The sequence below is a fragment of the Dendrobates tinctorius genome, unplaced genomic scaffold (genome assembly GCF_039654945.1).
Source record: "Dendrobates tinctorius isolate UK_male_01 unplaced genomic scaffold, ASM3965494v1 ptg000039l, whole genome shotgun sequence".
Lineage (NCBI taxonomy): Eukaryota > Metazoa > Chordata > Amphibia > Anura > Dendrobatidae > Dendrobates > Dendrobates tinctorius.
The window spans coordinates 27992520-28012692 of record NW_027361707.1 but is presented as its reverse complement, the minus strand read 5'-3'; the positions used below and the strand labels follow the sequence as shown (position 1 = coordinate 28012692).

General features: G+C 41.5%; 1 protein-coding gene across 1 annotated transcript in view; it reads left to right on the top strand.

Annotated features, from left to right (window-relative positions):
- Positions 1 to 18679, top strand: part of GRK4 (G protein-coupled receptor kinase 4) — a 274905-nt gene extending 256226 nt beyond the window's left edge. Inside the window, exons 10-16 of the mRNA XM_073574570.1 lie at positions 4132 to 4169; positions 5600 to 5689; positions 10111 to 10319; positions 13616 to 13753; positions 14925 to 15062; positions 15166 to 15297; positions 18082 to 18679. Of these exons, the coding sequence (XP_073430671.1) occupies positions 4132 to 4169; positions 5600 to 5689; positions 10111 to 10319; positions 13616 to 13753; positions 14925 to 15062; positions 15166 to 15297; positions 18082 to 18135 (799 nt within the window). The 3' untranslated portion in view covers positions 18136 to 18679. The remainder of the gene's footprint in view (positions 1 to 4131; positions 4170 to 5599; positions 5690 to 10110; positions 10320 to 13615; positions 13754 to 14924; positions 15063 to 15165; positions 15298 to 18081) is intronic.
- Positions 18680 to 20173: the final 1494 nt, after the last annotated feature.

Below are 20173 nucleotides of genomic sequence, written 5' to 3'. Positions count from 1 at the left end.
TCAGCAATTCTCCCTGGCATGCTCTCAATCAACTTCTGGATCAAATCCTGACTGATAGCAGTCCATTCTTGCAAAATCAATGCTTTTATTTTGTCTGAATTTGACGGTTTTTGTTTGTCCACCCGTCTCTTGATGATTGACCACAAGTTCTCAATGGGATTAAGATCTGGGGAGTTTCCAGGCCATGGTCCCAACATCTCTGTTTTGTTCCCTGAGCCATTTAGTTATCACCTTTGTTTTATGGCAAGGTGCTCCATCATGTTGAAAAAGGCATTGTTGATCGCCAAACTGCTCTTGGACGGTTGGGAGAAGTTGCTCTCGGAGGACATTCTGGTACAATTCTTTATTCATGGCTGTGTTTTTAGGCAAGACTGAGAGAGAGCCCATTCCCTTGGCTGAGGAGCCACCCCACACATGAATGGTTTCAGGATGCTTGACAGTTGGCATGAGACAAGACTGGTGGTAGCGCTCACCTGGTCTTCTCCGAATAAGCAGTTTTCCAGATGTCCCAAACAATCGAAAAGGGGATTCATCAGAGAAAATGACTTTACCCAAGTCCTCAGCAGTCCACTCCCTGTACCTCTTGCAGAATATCAATCTGTCCATGATGTTTTTTCTGGAGAGAAGTGGCTTCTTTGCTGCCCTCCTTGAGACCAGGCCTTGCTCCAAGAGTCTCCGCCTCACAGCGCGTGCAGACACACTCACACCTGCCTGCTGCCATTCCTGAGCAAGCTCTGCACTGCTGGTAGCCCGATCCCGTAGCTGAAACACTTTTAAGAGACTGTCCTGGCGCTTGCTGGTCTTTCTTGGGCGCCCTGGAGCCTTTTTGGCAACAAGGGAACCTCTCTCCTTGAAGTTCTTGATGCGATAGATTGTTGACTGAGGTGCAATCTTTCTAGCTGCGATACTCTTCCCTGTTAGGCCATTTTTGTGCAGTGCAATGATGACTGCACGTGTTTCTTTAGAGATAACCATGGTTAACAGAAGAGAAACAATGATGCCAAGCACCAGCCTCCTTTTAAAGTGTCCAGTGGTGTCATTCTTACTTAATCATGACAGATTGATCTCCAGCCCTGTCCTCATCAACACCCACACCTGTGTTAATGGAGCAATCACTGAAACGATGTTAGCTGGTCCTTTTAAGGCAGGGCTGCAATGATGTTGAAATGTGTTTTGGGGGATAAAGTTAATTTTCTAGGCAAATATTGACTTTGCAAGTAATTGCTGTTAAGCTGATCACTCTTTATAACATTCTGGAGTATATGCAAATTGCCATTAGAAAAAATGAAGCAGTAGACTTTGTAAAAATTAATATTTGTGTCACTCTCAAAACTTTTGGCCATGACTGTACACATACATACATATATATATATATATATATATATATATATATATATATATATATATATATATATATATATATATATACACACACACACACACACAGCTCTGGTGAAAATTAATAGACCACTGCACAATTTTATACAAATTAGCTTCTCTACATGTCTGACAGCCATTCCATCCCAGTATCAGTTGAATTCCAACCAGACTACACCTCATTCTATTTAATGTGCTTCTGATTAGGTGATCACCTGAACCAAATCATATTTAACGAAGGAAGGTAAAAAAAAAAAAACTGCTGTGGTGTTCACAATCCTCTTGCAATAAGCCAAGCTGGATGGCAAAACAAGTGCTAGTAATATCCCAAAAGTAATAGGAATGAAAAAAATAACTTTTAACCATGCCAAAGGAGTTGTAAAGAAAAGTCTTGAGTGAGGGAAAAGTGGCTCAATTCTGGCTTTACTAGCAGAGGGATACAGTGAGCGTCATGTTGCCTCCATCCTTAAAATTTCTAAGATGGCAGTCCATTACAACAAGGTCAAGCAGCAGACATTGGGGACAACAAAGCAACAGACCGGCAGAGGGTGAAAACGACTCTCCACTGACCAGAATGGCCATCCTCTTATTCGAATGTCACTGAGCAACCGCAGGATGACATCAAGTGACCTACAAAAGGAATGTCAAATGGCAGCTGGGGTGAAGCGCACAGCAAGAACAGTTTGTAACAGGCTCCTAGAGGCAGGGCTCAAGTCATGTAAAGCTAGAAAAAATCCTTTCATCAATGAGAAGCAAAGGAGAGCCAGGTTGAAGTTTGCCAAAGACCATAAGGATTGGGTCTTAGAGGACTGGAGTAAGGTAATATTCTATGATGAGTTTAATTTTCGGCTTTGCCCAACACCTGGTCGTCTAATGGTTAGATGGAGACCTGGAGAGGCGTACAAGGCACAGTGTCTTGCACCCACTGTGAAATTTGGTGGAGGATTGGTGATGATCTGAGGATGCTTCATCAAGGCTGGAATTGGGCAGGTTATTCTTTGCAAAGGACGTATGAATCAAGCCGCATACAAAGTTATCCTGGAAAAACAGTTGATTTCTTCTGCTCAGGCAATGTTCCCCCAACTCTGAGGACTGTTTTTTTCCAGCAGGACAATGCGCCATGCTACACAGCTAGGTCAATCAATGTGTGGATGAAGGACCACCACATCTAATCCCTGTCATGGCCAGCCCAATCTCCAGACCTGAACCCCATTGAAAACCTCTGGAATGTAATCAAGAGGAAGGTGGATAGTCACAAGCCATCAAACAAAGAAGAACTGCTTACATTTTTGTACCAGGAGTGGCATAAGGTCACCCAGAAGCCGTGTGAAAGACTGGTGGAAAGCAGCCAAGATGCATGAAAGCTGTGATTAAAAATCATGGTTATTCCACAAAATATTGATTTCTGAACTCTTCCTGAGTTAAAACATTAGTATTGGTGTTTCTAAATGATTATGAACTTGTTTTCTTAGCATTATTTGAGGTCTGCAAGCACTCTGCATTTTTTTGTTATTTTGACCATTTCTCATCTTCTGAAAATAAATACAAAATTTATTGCTTGGAAATTTGGAGACACGTCAGTAGTTTATAGAATAAAAGAGCAATTTACATTATACTCAAAATATACCTATAAAGAGAAAAATCGGACAAACTGAAAATTTTGCTGTGGTCTCAATTTTTGCCAGATATATATATATATATATATATATATATATATATATATATATATATATATATATATATATATATTATACACACATACATACTCACACACAAACAAATACATTATATGTGACGTTTATGCAGTGAGTTGCCTGCACTTGATATGGGATTTCCATGGGGTGTCGCTCAAAAAATATTTCTGGTAAATTGCCTGTTAGTTGCCAAGTAGTTGTTTTTGGAGCTATATCCCCATTAAAGGTTGTCACCTACCTGAAGGATAAGTGCTAATCTGCAGATCTATGGACCATCGACCACTGGGGCCCCCATGATCCTGAGAACTCTGTTCTAGAACGTTCCGTCAGAATGTAGCGGTGGCATGTCTTCTGTGTACTTTCTCTACCGGATGACTGGAGAAAGCTGAACAATTCCAGCACTCCATCCCAACAGTGCCACGTTCTAAGGAACAGTGAGGTTCTCGGAGATCTGGATGTTATTCCTCATATTACATTGTGGGTCGTTAATAGATTTAGCTGATGGGCATAACCCCTTTAAAGGGAATCTGTCACCAGGTGCTATAAAATCTGAGAGCAGAATGATTTAGAAGAAGAAACCCTGATTTCAGGGATGTGTCACTTACTAGGCTGTGTTGGTTTCAATAAAAATCAGTATTTTCTCAAAAGGAGATTATCACTACAGGACTAGGTGTCTCGTGCCTCCTGGTCCTTCTACTCACTGTAACTCCACCCTAACCAGTGATCGACAGCTTTCTTTGTACACTGTACATGGGCAGGAAGCAGTCAATCAGTGATGTGGGCGAGGTTACACAGAGCTCCGCATTCTGAGCACTGCTAGATTTGCAGTAGCGATAACAGTAATTTATTGAACTGACAGCATGCAGCCCAGTAAGTGACTCGTCGCTGGATTCAGGGTCTTGTCGCCTACATTATGCTGTTCTCAGATGGGGTAGCAAAAACCTGGTGACAGATTCCCTTTAAATCTCTGTTTTATAACTTTGTAAGGTTTTCTTTGTGTGTTTTTTATCCTATTTATTTTATTTGTCATTGTTTTTTTTTTTTGTTTGTTTTTTTTTAGAGACTTAAAGCCAGAAAATATTCTTCTGGATGACCGTGGTAAGTGCACTGGATGGCTGATGGTAATGTTCTGATGTGGATCTGTCACCAGATCTTACAATACAAACTATATGTACATCCCTGAAAAATTTTTTAGACCTGATGCCCGAAACTGACTTAATCTGTATTCACATGCAGCGGGGTTTTTTTTTTGTTGCGTTTTTTTTCTCTTTTTTGCCTGCAGAAAAGTAACCGCATTTTAAGTTACCCAGCAAAGGCGATGACATTTTAGAAATCTCGTTCACGCGCTTGGTCTTTTTTTCTTATAGAATTTGAGAACTGCGGCGGGTTTTGAAATCTGCAGCGTGTCGATTTTTTTTTTTTTTTTTTTTTCAGCATTTTTCAGCACATTTTTGCTACAGTAAAGAGAGGTGTGGTTTGTGGAATCTCGTGCAATTTTTTTTGTGTGCTTTTTTTCACATTGGTTTCAGTGGGTGAAAAATGCTGAAAGTTCGGACCCGCTGCAAATTTTTTTTAAATGCTTTAGTTGAAATGTGTCAAAAAAGAAAAAGAGCAACGTATGCATGAGAATTCACAAATCTCATTCACTTTGCTGGTACCGAAAAAAAAGCTGTGTTTTTTTTTTTTTACACGGCAGAAATATGCACAATAAAATGAGGAAAAAAAAACTAAGAATCCCACAGCGTGTGAACAAGCTCTACACAATTTAAGAGACCCAGGACCCGATTACTTTAGATGGGGGTCCCCAAATAAAGATTTCCACTGGTGATAATGTCTTTAAAAAAGGTCAAGCATTTTTCAATCACATATCTTGGACCTGATGTGATTTGTGTGTACTTACTTTTAAAATCCTTGTCAGAATGACTGTAAAATACTGATATTTAGAGGAGAGCACTTTGTCTAGCTGCAGCTACAGTCGTAAAATGCTCATCTAAATAACGGACTGACATGGCCACTCGAATATATGGATTTTCAAAGTAAGTACATCAACTTCATCAGGTCTTTTGTTTGTTTTTTTATGTTATTGTGTGCAGTGTATTTTATGACATTCTGTGTCAGATCCAGTTTTGACCTCTTTGGGAGACATTGGCTTTCCTTACGCCAATTTGGATCAAACGTCTGCTGGAATATAATGGTCACCCGTGGACCCCAGTCAGAAATCTTCTCCGGCTGTGGGGTATGTTCTTAGAGCACAAATGTAGCTGAGCTGAATTTGTCGTACCGGTGCTCGGTGTGTGCACTGTGAGCAGTCCTGGTTTACCGGCTGTCTAGGAGTGGAACCAAATAACATCTGAGCTCTGCTCCATCCACAGTACTGACCGGTGTGTACGGAGGATACATACAGAATAAAATCTGTACATGAATGGGAGAACTGCCGCTGAATGCATTGTTGATGTTCCTTGAGTATTTTTCTCTGTAGAGATGTGTGGTGTGACCTAGAGCTGAGCGGACCGCTCTTCTGCTTACAGGACACATCAGGATTTCGGATCTGGGGTTAGCGGTGCAGATACCTGAAGGAGAGTCCATCCGCGGCCGAGTAGGCACAGTGGGATATATGGGTACGTGCTGAGATTCCTTCCCAAAAACTTTTCCTAGATGTGAAACTTGTCTAGTTTGCAAACCATTTTTCACAACTATGACATCGTAGCAATAGATCTGTCCTCCAATCTTTCACTGTATCGCCAGAAAACTGACCAAACACAGTATGAAACAAGTGTGAGCAGGTGCAAGCGGCTGTGACTGCATAATGTACAGAGGAGCCCGGCCGCCTCTGTGCGCTCGAGCATGTGCAGACATTGAGTATATCACATGTAGACTGTGTTACTGCTGCATAGAATGTGCTTATGAAAGGAAGGTACTTGGTGCACAAATTGATCAATTCATGAGAGCCCATCAGCCACGGAAAGGCAACTTTTCTTTGATGGAACCCTAAGGCCTGTGTCACATTTCAGTTATTTGACGTCAGTCAAAATCCGCCATATTGGGAAAAAACGGATCCATTTCCGCTGTGGCACAAACGGATGCCACCGGATCTGTTTTTTGACGCATCCGCTTTAGTAGTGAGTGACTTAAATTTAAAGGAAAATGAGAGAGAGAGAATTTTTTTCTGCCGCCAGAACGGAATTTGGGGTGAAATTTCTGGCAAGGAAATTCTTACAGGCATGCTCAGTGTCAAAAAGCGGATGCGTTGCCGGATTCCATCGAAAAACGGTTGGCAACGGATCCGCCGCCCATAGGCAACCATTATAACGTATGGCGGATAGCGGCGGATCCGTTACTATCCGCTATTTTGACGCAGACAATCGTTTCGTTGTCCGTCCACTGAAGTTAGCGTCCGACAAAATTTTGGCGGATCCATCAAAAAAACAGATCCAACGGATGACCATCCGTCAATATCCGCCGCTAATGCAAGTCAATGGGGGAAAAAACGGATCCGCCAAAAAAAATGGCGGATCCGGTTTTTTTTGCAAAACGGCGGATTTTGACTGATGGCAAACAACTGAAGTGTGAAACAGGCCTAAACCTAATATTTATCAAACGTCTGTTTTTCCACTTTTCTGTCTTTTCTGTATGTGCACAATGACTGCACCATCAGAATAGTGAGTGCAGCTCTGGAGTATAATACAGAATGTAACTCAGGATCAGTAATGTATGTACACAGTGACTGCACCAGCAGAATAGTGAGTGCAGCTCTGGGGTATAATACAGGATGTAACTCAGGATCAGTAGTGTAATGTATGTACAGTGACTGCACCATCAGAATAGTGAGTGCAGCTCTGGAGTATAATACAGAATGTAACTCAGGATCAGTAATGTATGTACACAGTGACTGCACCAGCAGAATAGTGAGTGCAGCTCTGGGGTATAATACAGGATGTAACTCGGGATCAGTACAGGATCAGTAATGTAATGTATGTACACAGTGACTGCACCAGCAGAATTATGAGTGCAGCTCTGGGGTATAATACAGGAGGTAACTCAGGATCAGTAATGTATGTACATAGTGACTGCAGCAGCAGAATAGTGAGTGCAGCTCTGGAGTATAATACAGGAGATAACTCAGGATCGGTACAGGATCAGTAATGTAATGTATGTACACAGTGACTGCACCAGCAGAATAGAGTGAGTGCAGCTCTGGTGTATAATACAGGAGATAACTCAGGATCAGTAATGTATGTGCACAATGACTGCACCAGCAGAATAGTGAGTGCAGCTCTGGAGTATAATACAGGAGGTAACTCAGGATCCGTACAGGATCAGTAATGTATGTACACAGTGACACTGCACCAGCAGAATAGTGAGTGCAGCTCTGGGGTATAATACAGGATGTAACTCAGGATCAGTAATGTATGTACACAGTGACTGCACCAGCAGAATAGTGAGTGCAACTCTGGGATATAATACATGATGTAACGCAGGATCAGTACAGGATCAGTAATGTAATATATGTACACAGTGACTGCACCATCAGAATAGTGAGTGCAGCTCTGGGGTATAATACAGGATGTAACTCAGGATCAGTAATGTAATGTATGTACGGTGACTGCACCAGCAGAATAGTGAATGCAGCTCTGGGGTATAATACAGTAGATAACTCAGGATCAGTAATGTATGTGCACAGTGACTGCACCAGCAGAATAGTGAGTGCAGCCCTGGGGTATATTACAAGATGTAACTCAGGGTCAGTACAGGATCAGTAATGTAATGTATGTACACAGTGACTGAACCAACAGAATAGTGAGTGCAGCTCTGGAGTATATTACAAGATGTAACTCAGGATCAGTACAGGGTCAGTAATGTAATGAAAAAGAAAAAAGGTCCAGCTTTGCAAATTCAAGTCCAATTTATTGTTAAAAACAAGTCCAAAACAGAGCAAAAAATGGTGTGTTCACATGAGTAACAAGTAGTAGATTACGCGTTTCGAACAATAGCTTGTTCTTTCTCAAAACTACTTCCCTTGGGTGTTACTGCAATATATACTCTTTACACCCACTAAATTACAAACACATGGTGTGAAGGGAGAAAAAAAAAAAAAAAGGGGAGAGGGAAACATGTGTGAGATATAAAAAATAACATTACAAAGAAAAACACATTTTTTGTGAAAAGAGGGGGGAGCCAAAAAAGAATTAAAAAAAAAAAAAAAAACTTTTTTAAAAAGTTTTTTTGCATATATATATATATATATATATATATATATATATATATATATATATATATATATATATATATATATATATATATATATATATACAATTATAATAACATCAATAATGAAACATAATTTCTCTTCTGGCATTCAATCCATTTGGAAAGCATGTATTTAGATAGAAAATCCAATATGCTTCGCGTGTTAGAAGACGTTTTTTCAGATCTCCACCTCTTATATGTGGTGTTATTCTCTCAATGCCCATGACACGAAAAAATTCAGTACTTCTTTGGTGTTCATTAATGAAGTGTCTGGATGCAGATGAGATGGAGCGATTAATACTGCAAGGAGATAAGATGTCAGTTATATGTTCAGATATGCGAGTCTTGAGCATGCGAGATGTGCAGCCCACATATCTCAAGTTGCATTTGGAGCAAACAATCACATATACTACATTTTTACTATTGCAATTAATATATTGTTTTATTTTATGTTCATTACACTTAGTACCATCAAAAAAGGAATGAACATTATTAGAATGTGCACATGTTCTGCATCTGGATGTACCGCAGCGGTAAAAACCGCAGCAGTGTAGCCATGTCCGAGATCCAGTTTTAGAGCTAAAAAAGCTAGGAGACACTATGTCTGATAAGGTGTTGGCTTTTTTAGCAACCACTCTGCAGCCGTTAGATAAAATGCTAGACAAAACCTCATCTTCAAACAGAATAGGTAGATGTTTCAAGAAGAGTGCTTTAATGGTGTTAAACTGAGAACTATATTGGATAGAGCAAACCATCTTATCTGGATTTTTATCATTATTATATACCTTTGGCAATAACAAATCATGTCTTTTTTTCTTTTGTACAATTTTCTTTGCTCTATCAAGACACCAATTAGAGTAACCTGTAACGCAGGATCAGTACAGGATCAGTAATGTAATATATGTACACAGTGACTGCACCATCAGAATAGTGAGTGCAGCTCTGGGGTATAATACAGGATGTAACTCAGGATCAGTAATGTAATGTATGTACGGTGACTGCACCAGCAGAATAGTGAATGCAGCTCTGGGGTATAATACAGTAGATAACTCAGGATCAGTAATGTATGTACACAGTGACTGCACCAGCAGAATAGTGAGTGCAGCCCTGGGGTATATTACAAGATGTAACTCAGGGTCAGTACAGGATCAGTAATGTAATGTATGTACACAGTGACTGAACCAACAGAATAGTGAGTGCAGCTCTGGGGTATAATACAGTAGATAACTCAGGATCAGTAATGTATGTACACAGTGACTGCACCATCAGAATAGTGAGTGCAGCTCTGGGGTATAATACAGGATGTAACTCAGGATCAGTAATGTAATGTATGTACGGTGACTGCACCAGCAGAATAGTGAATGCAGCTCTGGGGTATAATACAGTAGATAACTCAGGATCAGTAATGTATGTACACAGTGACTGCACCAGCAGAATAGTGAGTGCAGCCCTGGGGTATATTACAAGATGTAACTCAGGGTCAGTACAGGATCAGTAATGTAATGTATGTACACAGTGACTGAACCAACAGAATAGTGAGTGCAGCTCTGGAGTATATTACAAGATGTAACTCAGGATCAGTACAGGGTCAGTAATGTAATGTATGTACACAGTGACTGCACCAGCAGAATAGTGACTTCAGCTCTGGAGTATATTACAAGATGTAACTTTGAATCCGTACATGATAAATAAATAGAAAGTTTCGTTGTTGAGAAGTTTGATTTTGTAATTGAAAAAAATTAATGATTGAGCTGGAAAAAAAGGAAAAATTGCCATTGTGTTTCCTGTTCAGCACCGGAAGTCATCAACAATGAAAGCTACACATTCAGCCCGGACTGGTGGGGGCTCGGTTGCCTTATTTATGAAATGATTCAAGGTCAGTCGCCCTTCAGAAAAAGAAAGGAGAAAGTAAAGCGGGACGAGGTGGACCGGCGGGTGAAGGAGGACGAAGAGGAATATTCTGAGAAGTTTTCTGAGGATGCGAAGTCTATCTGTAGGATGGTGGGTACACATGGGATTAAGAAGACTTTGCGTTTTAGCTGTAATAGGCTGAAACTTCACATCCAAATTCTCAGTATTTATTGGTTCTCATCAATGGGTTAAACACACTATTGGCAGCAGAGGGAAAGGTGGTCCTCATGGTAAATCCCATCTGTTGCTGCAGATACCTGTATGTTCTGTTGTGTTGTCTTACCACCTTCTTAAAGGGATTTCTCCACAAAAGATGTTTAGCGATGTAGATTCTTTGGGGCCCACTCAAATCCTAAGAAAAGGGGTCCCAAAGCCTTATGTGATAGGTGCGGCAGTGCATATGCATAGCCACTGCTCCGATCACTTCTATGGGACTGATGCAATTATCACCTGTGCTGTGTATGAATGGGGAGAACCCCTTTAATACGTTTTGGATCCATTTAGGATTTGGAGTATCTATAGGACCAAATAATTTTCTTTCTCTGCCCTATGGCTATCAGGCATTTATTTTGCATTGTGCCATGTAAATACCAAGGTTCGTTGCCGTTCTCTTGGCCACTCGTTCATCCACAGAGCTGCTGTAAATGAGAGGCATACATTGGGTCTTCATCCAATCTAAGTCTAATATCTCACAATATGACTTGATAAAAGCAAAAGAGAATCTTTCCAGACAGTGTTTCAGGATGTTGCCCCTCCTCAGTGCAAAGCATGAGAGCTGGTATAGCTAGGTGAGAGGCTCTGGTAGGATACAAGACAAAGCTTTCTTAAAACCTCATTTTAATGACTATTACAGCCCAGCTTCTACATAATTCGGGAGATCTTTAGGTGACGGAGATAATAGTTTCTTCCTTTTCCTAAGCCATGTCCACCTTAGATCCCCTGCGTAACATAAGACGTCTCTTTTTCTTTTGTTTTTTTGGCTCACCTTGTTTTTTTTGCTTTGGCAGATTTTGCATCCAAATTGCACAAAATATTTGATGAATTGGGCAAAAAAAAATTTGTGAGGGGGTCTTTTCCTTTTTTTGGTCCTTTTGGGGGTAGGAAGCGTTTTGTTTAGTGTCTTTATTTTGGAGAATTCTGCAGGTTTGTCCATCTGTAAAAGACGCTGTGTGCATATGCCATTAGTATAAATTTATCATCTGACTCTTTCAGTCATAATGTGGTATGTCTGTGCAAAAAAAAAAAAAGTATGACATTTCCAAAAGTCTCAAATGATGAATTGGCTGAAAACTTCTGGGTAATGAAAACCATGGCCATAAGAACGAAAAATTGCATAAAAATATCCCAAAAGCCGCAATGAATTTGGTGCAAACATAAAAATTGTTTAACCCCCCCCCTCATTCACACACACACATTTTTACTCAAAGCAAAAAAGAATGATAAATTGAAGCCATGATCAAACATTGGTGCCTTGGATCCTCTGGAGAGAATGATTCTGAGGTTCATACAATTTGGATTAAAAGGATATGTCCCAGGGCCAAGTCTCCCTGCGATCGGTTGTAATTGATTTGAGAACTTGGCAGCAAGTGGATGATTTCTCTGCGGCGCCCCCCAAAGTGAATTGAAGTATTACTAAAGTGGAGTATATCGGCAAATCGTCTCCTCAGAGATGAAGAGGACTTCAGTTCTTGCGCCACCTATTAGAAAAGGCAATCCTAAAAGTCATTATCAACTCTGATGAGCCTCGCAATATGATTTGGGATAAAAGTGAAAGGAGAATCTTTTCAGACAGTGTTTCAGGGTGTTGCCCCTCCTCAGTGCAAAGCATGAGAGCTGGTTTGGCTAGGTGAGGGGCTCTGATTGCAAATTAAAATTCTGATTTGGCTGTTATCCTAAGTCATGTGGCAAGGCTTGTTAAAGGGTCGATAGTGACTTTTAGGATTGCTGCTTCCAGTAGGTGGCGCTAGAGTCCTAGTCCTATCTAAAGAGACAATTTGCATATTTATTGCATGGTTGTGTAAGGGTACCATCACATTTAGCGATGTACCAGCGATCCCGACAACGATACCACCCGGTCAGGATCGCTGGTGCATCGCTAAATGGTCGCTAGTGAGCTGCCAAACAGGCAGATCTCACTAGCGACATAGCAGCGGTCGGTGGTTGTTACCTGTCAGACGCGGCAATGAAGACGTCCTCCCGCCCGCGTCACTTGTCGGCGCCAGCAGGAAGCGGCCGACGAGAAACAGCCCAGGACGTTCTTGCGCGATCAGCGAAAACCAGCGGGGGAGCCGGTCAGAGGTAAGTGTCACACATAGCGATATCGCTAGCAATATCGCTGCTGCGTCACAAAATCGGTGACGCTTTAGCGATCTTGCTTAGTGTGACGGGCCCTTTAGTCTCCTCGCTCTGACACACCAGGCTTGGCTTGTCACTCAGCACAAGGAGAAACGTTACCGCTGACACTGGAGAGAAGCATCAAATGCATGTACAGTTGTACTCAAAAGTTTACATACCCCCAGCAGAAGTTTTGCTTTCTTGGCCTTTTTTCAGAGAATTTGAATGATAACACCAAAACTTCTTCTCCACTCATGGTTAGTGGTTGGATGAAACCATTTATTGTTAAACTACTGTGTTTTCTCTTTTTAAATCATAATGATAATCCAAAACATCCAAATGACCCTGATCAAAAGTTTACATACCCCATTTCTTAATACTGTGTATTGCCCCCTCTAACATCCATGACAACTTGACGTCTTTTGTGGTAGTTGTGGATGAGGTTCTTTATTTGCTAAGATGGTAAAGCTGCCAACTCTTCTTGGCAAAAAGCCTCCAGGTCCTGTAAATTCCTGGGCTGTCTAGCATGAACTGCGCGCTTGAGATCTCCCCAGAGTGGTTCAATGCTACTGAGGTCAGGAGACTGAGATGGCCACTCCAGGATCTTCACTTTGTTCTGCTGTAGCCAATAACAGGTCGACTTGACCTCGTGTTTTGGATTGTTGTCATGTCCAAGTATGTCCCATGCGCAGCATACAGGCAGGTGATTGCAAAAAGGCCAAGAAAGGAAAAATTCTGCCGGGGTATGTAAACTTTGAGACCCTGCGCTCCTCCCTGACTGAGAGGCCCCTTTTGGAAAATAAGTTTTCCTAACCTTTTATTGTAAAGAAATATCCCTTTCTTGCACTAATTCCTATGAGAATTTGTTGTCTTCTGGGCCTTTTAGTAACCGAGCCTCATCATCATGTAAGAACTTGAGTCCTCCAGCATTACTGCTCCATTCTGACTACAACTTTTCACAATTTCTTATGTAGGATAACACTTGGAGAAATGATCAATCCCGTCTTTGTGTATTTCAGCGTCACAGAATGTCTTTTTTTTTCCCCATACAGTTACTCACAAAAGACCCCAAACAGCGGCTTGGCTGCAAGGGAGATGGAGCTGCAGGCGTCAAACAGCACCAGATCTTCAGAAACGTCAACTTCAAACGTCTTGAAGCCAATATGCTGGAGCCTCCGTTTGTTCCTGATGTGGGTGTTTTGTTTTTGTTTTTTTAATTCTTCGCCTCCCATCGAAATATTTTTTCCGTTTTGCATATAACATGCCGCTATTGTCAATTTCAGAGATTGCGGTCATCTCTTCCCAGGCTGCAGTATATAAAGTTGCCTTCAGTAGGGTTCAGTTTCTGGCACTCAGCCCCTAGGGTCTCACTACAGCACCAGGCTCCCCACTGCAGTACTGGTTCAGCATTAATTACGGATAATGTTAACCCTTTATTAAAACAAGAAAATCATTGGGGTGAAATAGTGAAAAGAAAACAAAACATAACATTGGGACTTGTTTGAGATTTTATTTTTCTAGTTTCCTACGAGGTTTAGTTTAACCGGCATTTAATGTGTGGAAAAAAATTACATGTTTAATATTCTGCGGATCAGTATGTTTAGTGATAGAGGCTTTATGTTTAGAGGTTTTATGTTTTACTACAATAAAAAATACTTTTGTCGTAATTTTTCAAGAGCCATTGCTCTTTTTTCTTTATTTTTCATACTTTGTCGGGACGTGGGGTTTTTTTTATTTGCAGGGTGAATTTCCAGTTTTCATTGGTACCATTTGAGGCACATACAACTTTTTGATCACTTTCTACTTTTTTTCTTTTTTGATGCGGGATAAAGTCTTTGTCTTTTTATTTGTTTTAATTTGAAGTACAAAGATAACAGACCTGGAAGCTTTCACTAGGCACTTACCTGCAATGACAAGCCAATGATTCCACGGTAGAGGGCAGATGGATAGCTCCTCTCTCTGTCTAACCACTTAGTTGCTGTGGTCGCATTCGACCACGTCATCTAAGCAGTTATATAGTCTAAATTTTCTCCATTTCAGATGTAACAGGAACCTGAATGTAAATTTCATCAAGTGTCCACAGCTTATGGAGAGAACTCCGCTCCTGAGCCTGATAATTCAGCTCCTGTCACAGTGGATGTCAGGGATTGGTTCAAGGATTATCGACATTAGTAATTAATGTGTTATATGTGGTGCAGGACCTGAAGGATTAGTCCATGATGCACCAGCACCTCCCTGGTAATCAATGCACAATTGATATTTTTAGTTAATGGGGAGGTTTTTTTTTATGTATCAGTTTTGCCCGGAGCGTTCCTTTAAGAAATCTATTGATGTTCCCATTTTTCTATCTCTGTCTTGCAGCCGCGTGCTGTATATTGTAAGGACGTGCTGGATATTGAACAGTTCTCAACAGTGAAGGGAGTAAACCTGGACACCACAGATGATGATTTCTACTCCAAGTTCGTGACGGGCAGCGTCTCCATTCCATGGCAGCATGAGGTAAGTTGTCTTCCAGGGATGTTATGTGCCGGTGTCACATGAACGGAGAGTTTTGGCAATTCTGCACCTTAAAATTAACAATTGCATTTCCTCCTTCTTGTAGATGATTGAAACCGAGTGCTTCAAAGACATCAATGTTTATGAGACAGACGGCTGCTTGTCGCCAGACCTGGATGTGAGCAAACAGAACATTAGACCAAAGAGGAGCTTCTTCCATCGATTGTTCAGAAGAGGGGTGAGGCTCCTTATAGGCAAGAGTGGAATTCTCTGCTGCCCTGCTTATTTTTCTGGGACCTGCACGCTATAATAAAGAGTGTTGTTTGACTTCATAACCTATGTAAAATCTCTGCTTGCTGCCTGTGAATAGAAACTCATATCCTAGTTATACACTGTTTGTTGCGGGGTACCAGAGCCCTGCAGCTGTAGGAGTGGCAAGTGACGGGAAACGTTTTTGGCCTCTGCGTGTTAAGAATGTTTCAATTCATTGATGGCACGTAGACACCCAATCGGTCTAAAAATGTGAGGTCTCCTGACCATCAAAGCTACACAATCTTGTTGGACGTCACATTCCAAAACCATGATTGTTAATATGGAGTCTGGCTCCTATTATGGCATCTGCTCTGAAAGTCTTTAGATACTGGAGCTTGTTGGTGGGAATTTGTGGCCATTAAAGGGAATCTGTCACCCTATTTTTAGCCCTATCAGCTGGTGGCACCGCCATCAGGGGCTTATCTACAACATTCTGTAATGCTGTAGATAAGCCCCCGATGTAACCTGAAAGATAAGAAAAACAAGTTATATTATACTCACCCGGGGGTCCGGTCCGACGCCTCCCATCTTCATACGATGGCGTCCTCCTTCTTACTTCTCCCTCGGCTCCTGCGCAGGCGTACTATATCTGCCCTATTGAGGGCAGAATAAAGTACTGCAGTGCGCAGGCGTCGGACCTCTGACCTTTCAGGGTGCCTGCGCACTGCAGTACTTTATTCTGCCCTCAATAGGGCAGATATAGTACGCCTGCGCAGGAGCCGCCGCAGAAGGAGAAGGATGTGATCGCTAGAAGATGGGAGGGACCGGACCGCGACACCCACCGTAGATAAGCCCCTGATGGCAGTGCCAGCAGCTGATAGGGCTAAAATGGGGTGACAGATTCCCTTTAAGCTAGTTTGGGAAATCAGACACTTACTGGATGGGAAGGTCTGTTTTGCAGTTTTTCTCTTCATCTCAAAGTTGTTAGATGGGGACTAAGGACAAGACTTGAGTTTCAAAGCTCAATCATCAGACTAGAGAAGCTGCCACTCCTCCAGCCAACAAATGGCATTGCAAAATGTGATCGTAGACATGTATGCAGCTGTTAGACGATGGAAACCCATCCTTGTAGTTCCTTGATGGAAAGTGGAGACCTCGTAACGTTACAGATTGGGGTCACCGAGTGCTGAGGAGCAGAGAGCAGAAAAGTTACCAACGCTCTGCTGACTCCATAACTGCCAAGTCCAGACCTCCTCTGGTATTAACATCAACACAAACACTGGGCCCTCACCAGGAGCTTCATGGCCGAGCAGCTGCATGCAGCCTTACATCACCAAACACAATGCCAATCTTCAGATGGAGTGGTGTAAAGCCGCCAACACTGGACTCTGGAGGAAACTTGTTCTGTACAGTGACGGATCGCACTTTCTCTATCTGGCGTCTGATGGATTAGTCTGGGTTTGGGGAATGCCAGGAGAAAGTTACCCCCCTGACTGCATTGTAATCCGCTGTACAGATTGATGGAGGACGGGAATGCTATGGGGGATGTCTTTCTATGTTCGGCTTAGGCCCTTTAGTTCCAGTGAAGTGAAATTTTAAAGGGCTTGTCATCCTTTCAGAAAATGTTTCTTTATATGCCCTAACCGGGTCCAGTGATGTGACTCCGCCATCCCCCCAGTCTCTGTCGTTTGGCCGCAGTGGTGGCGTCACATCCACAATTCTGCTGCCAGTCACTGAGCACAGTGGCTCGTTTACATTGGCAGAGCTGCTGATATCAGTGATTAAGTAAAGCACTTTTTTTTTTTTTACAGCAAGCTGTGCACATAGAGAGAAAAAAAATATGAAGAGAGATATCTCCTTTTAATGCTTTATCATACAAATAGTGATTGGTAAATTAAAAATTAGGGATTGATTTAGTACGGAAATTGTCTCTTCAGAGAGGAAAAGGACTTGAATGCTAGTGCCACCTATTGGAAGTAGCAATCCTAAAAGTCAGTTTGCCGTATGATTTGGGATAAAAGCCAAACCAGAATCTCAGTTGGTAGAGACATGTTCTAGAGTACAATTTACATATTTAATTTCCCAGAAAAGCATTGCATGACTTTACACTGGCATGTCACTCTCCACAGGGAGAGTCAGTACCACTAAAAACCCCAGTCAGACACCTCTCATACAGCCAAACCAGCTCTCGTGCTTTGCACTTAGGTGTAGCAGTACCCCGAAACAGTGTCTGCAAATTAAGATCCTTTTTTGGCTTTTATCCCAGGTCGTATGACTAGGCTCATTAAGGGATCAATATTGACTTTTAGGATCGATACTTGTAATATGTGGCACTAGAGTTCATGTCCTCTTCCTCTCTGAAGAGACAATTTGCCTATTTAATGTCACAGAGGAGCAATGCATGGCCTATAAGTCTCCTTACACTGACCTATCACTCTCCACAAGATTAGACGTTACCCTTAGACCTGGGATTGGTACACAAATTCTAAGAGAAAGTTGCATAATGTTTAATATACAGGAATAGTTAGACCATGAGGAGAGTCACAAGGCCATATAACTTGGACTGGCCATCTGCTCTCTCGACCCAAGCGTGACAGCTGCATAGAAAGACATGCTGTCACGCTCCTGTCTGGAGAGCTGATGGTCGGTCCGAGCAGTCCTGGTCTGAGTTATGCGTCAGTTTTGCTCTCCCCTTAATCTGATTTATTCCAAATGTTGACTTTGCGTGACCCTGTGCCTCTAACAGTTCTTCTTTTTTCCCTCCTCCTAGGTCTGCTTTAAATCCTCCTACAGTGATGATGACGATGAGGCCTCCAGACCATGAACCACTGTCCAATAGCCAAAAAAATCAAATCCTAGAGCGTTAAAACTGCAAATATTTTATTGTATCTATGAACTGTAAAGGTGTATTATAAATTAAACAAAGAATTCTGTATGAGTTTACAGATTTTGTACATTTCTACTTGAATTCTGTTAAGATGTATATTTTCACAAAGTGTATTGTACAAAAATAATAACGATAAGGCCATACTCGTACCACTTCAATGAATATAGTGTGTCTGTGCGTGCCTATGTGTATTAACGATACATATAGAATATGCCGATATATGCACACACCCTGTTATCATGAATGACAAAGTATTTAAAGCCACAGTCTGTGTTAGCGGCATTACGTGCATACAGTGCTGTTGCGTGGGTTGCCCGTCCCACCCCTCGCCATACATAGGGTATACACAGCGAATAAGGGTCACGTACCAGTCTCCGCTTCTCGGGGGATTGGTAGCAGCGCTGCAGGACTTGTCTATACTTGTTTGTATGGTTCTGAGCTATATTTGTGGATTAAAGGAGAACTTACCATTTTTGTTTTATTTATGGTTTTATTGTTGTCCTCGATCAGAACCAGATCCTACATGGACTCTTTTTCTTTTTCTTTTTTTACTGCTTGTCGTTCACAGTTATGTAATATATATATATATATATATATATATATATATAGTAAAAAAAATGTGTGTATATATACAGTGTGTGTGTATATATATATATATATATATATATATATATATATATATATATATATATATATATATATATACAGTACATATATATATATATATATATTTTTGTAGTAGTGATGAGCGATTGTGCTCGAATAAGGTGTTATCTCAGCATGCTCAGGTGCTAACCGAGTGAGTTCGGCCATAAGGATAACCGAGGTCCTTATTGGTAAGGAAATATTCACAGCTGCCACCTGGTCGGTTTTGTATATTCCACCTCCAAATTCATCCCTACAACAGCTGCTTCCAATACATCTACTATGGTTAAAGGTACACCGCTACTTGTGCCTAAGGTCAATTCATGCTATTTTTGCATGACCCCAGTGTCTTGATATTTGACTCGCCCCTCTGATTTTCCATGGAGATGAACTATTGTGGTGGTCAGCAAACATTAATCTTCATCTCAATGTACTGCTGCCAGTGGATTTAGAGAGCTGGCTAAAACTATAAAAAAAACAAACAAAAAAAAACGTTGTTTTATGGGTTCACTTGGCTAGGTGGATTCTCCAAGCCGTAGATCAGATTGACCAACAATGGGGCAGGACATGCTTGTTAATACATGAATCAGCGCGAGGAGGAGGCCAGAAGGGAGGTATGCTGGACAGCTAGCAGACAAGTGAAGGACATGCAGCAAATAAATGGTTAAAGGCAGAGTTCTATGCCATCAGTAGACTGTTGACCCTTTGCAAAGGAAGTAGGCAGCAGCGGTGATCAGGCATCTGAATACTTGCTTGTAAGGATACACGATGTTGAAGCAGCGTTTGTAGTGTAGTGTAGTGCTACAGACAAGAGTTTTTTGTTTTTTTTTGTTTACAGCAGATAGAGGATTAATCAGCAGGTCTGAGGCAGGATGTAAATGCAGATAGTAGAGAAACAAGCATAAGTTCTCTAAATGTCTAATTCAGAGAAATGGAAGGTAAGTCAAATTCCAAAGCACATGGTAACTGTAAGGGAATCTGCCACTAGCTTTTTGTTATATAATCTGAGAGCAGCATGATGTAGGGTCTGAAACCCTGATTCCAACAATGTCATTTGCTGGTCTGCATGATGTCATTTTGATACAATCACATTTTTCTCTGCTGCAGATCTAGCAGTTCTCTGAATGCTGAGCTCTGTATATCCCCGCCCACACCCACTGATTAGCAGCTTTCTGTCAATAGACAGTGTACACAGAAAGCTGCCAATCAGTGATGGGGCCAGGTTATAAGCATGCACCATACACCTAGTCCTGTAGTGATAATCTCCTGCTGATAAAACACTGACTTTATTGACACAGTTTATTAGGTGATTCGTTGCCGGAATCTGGGT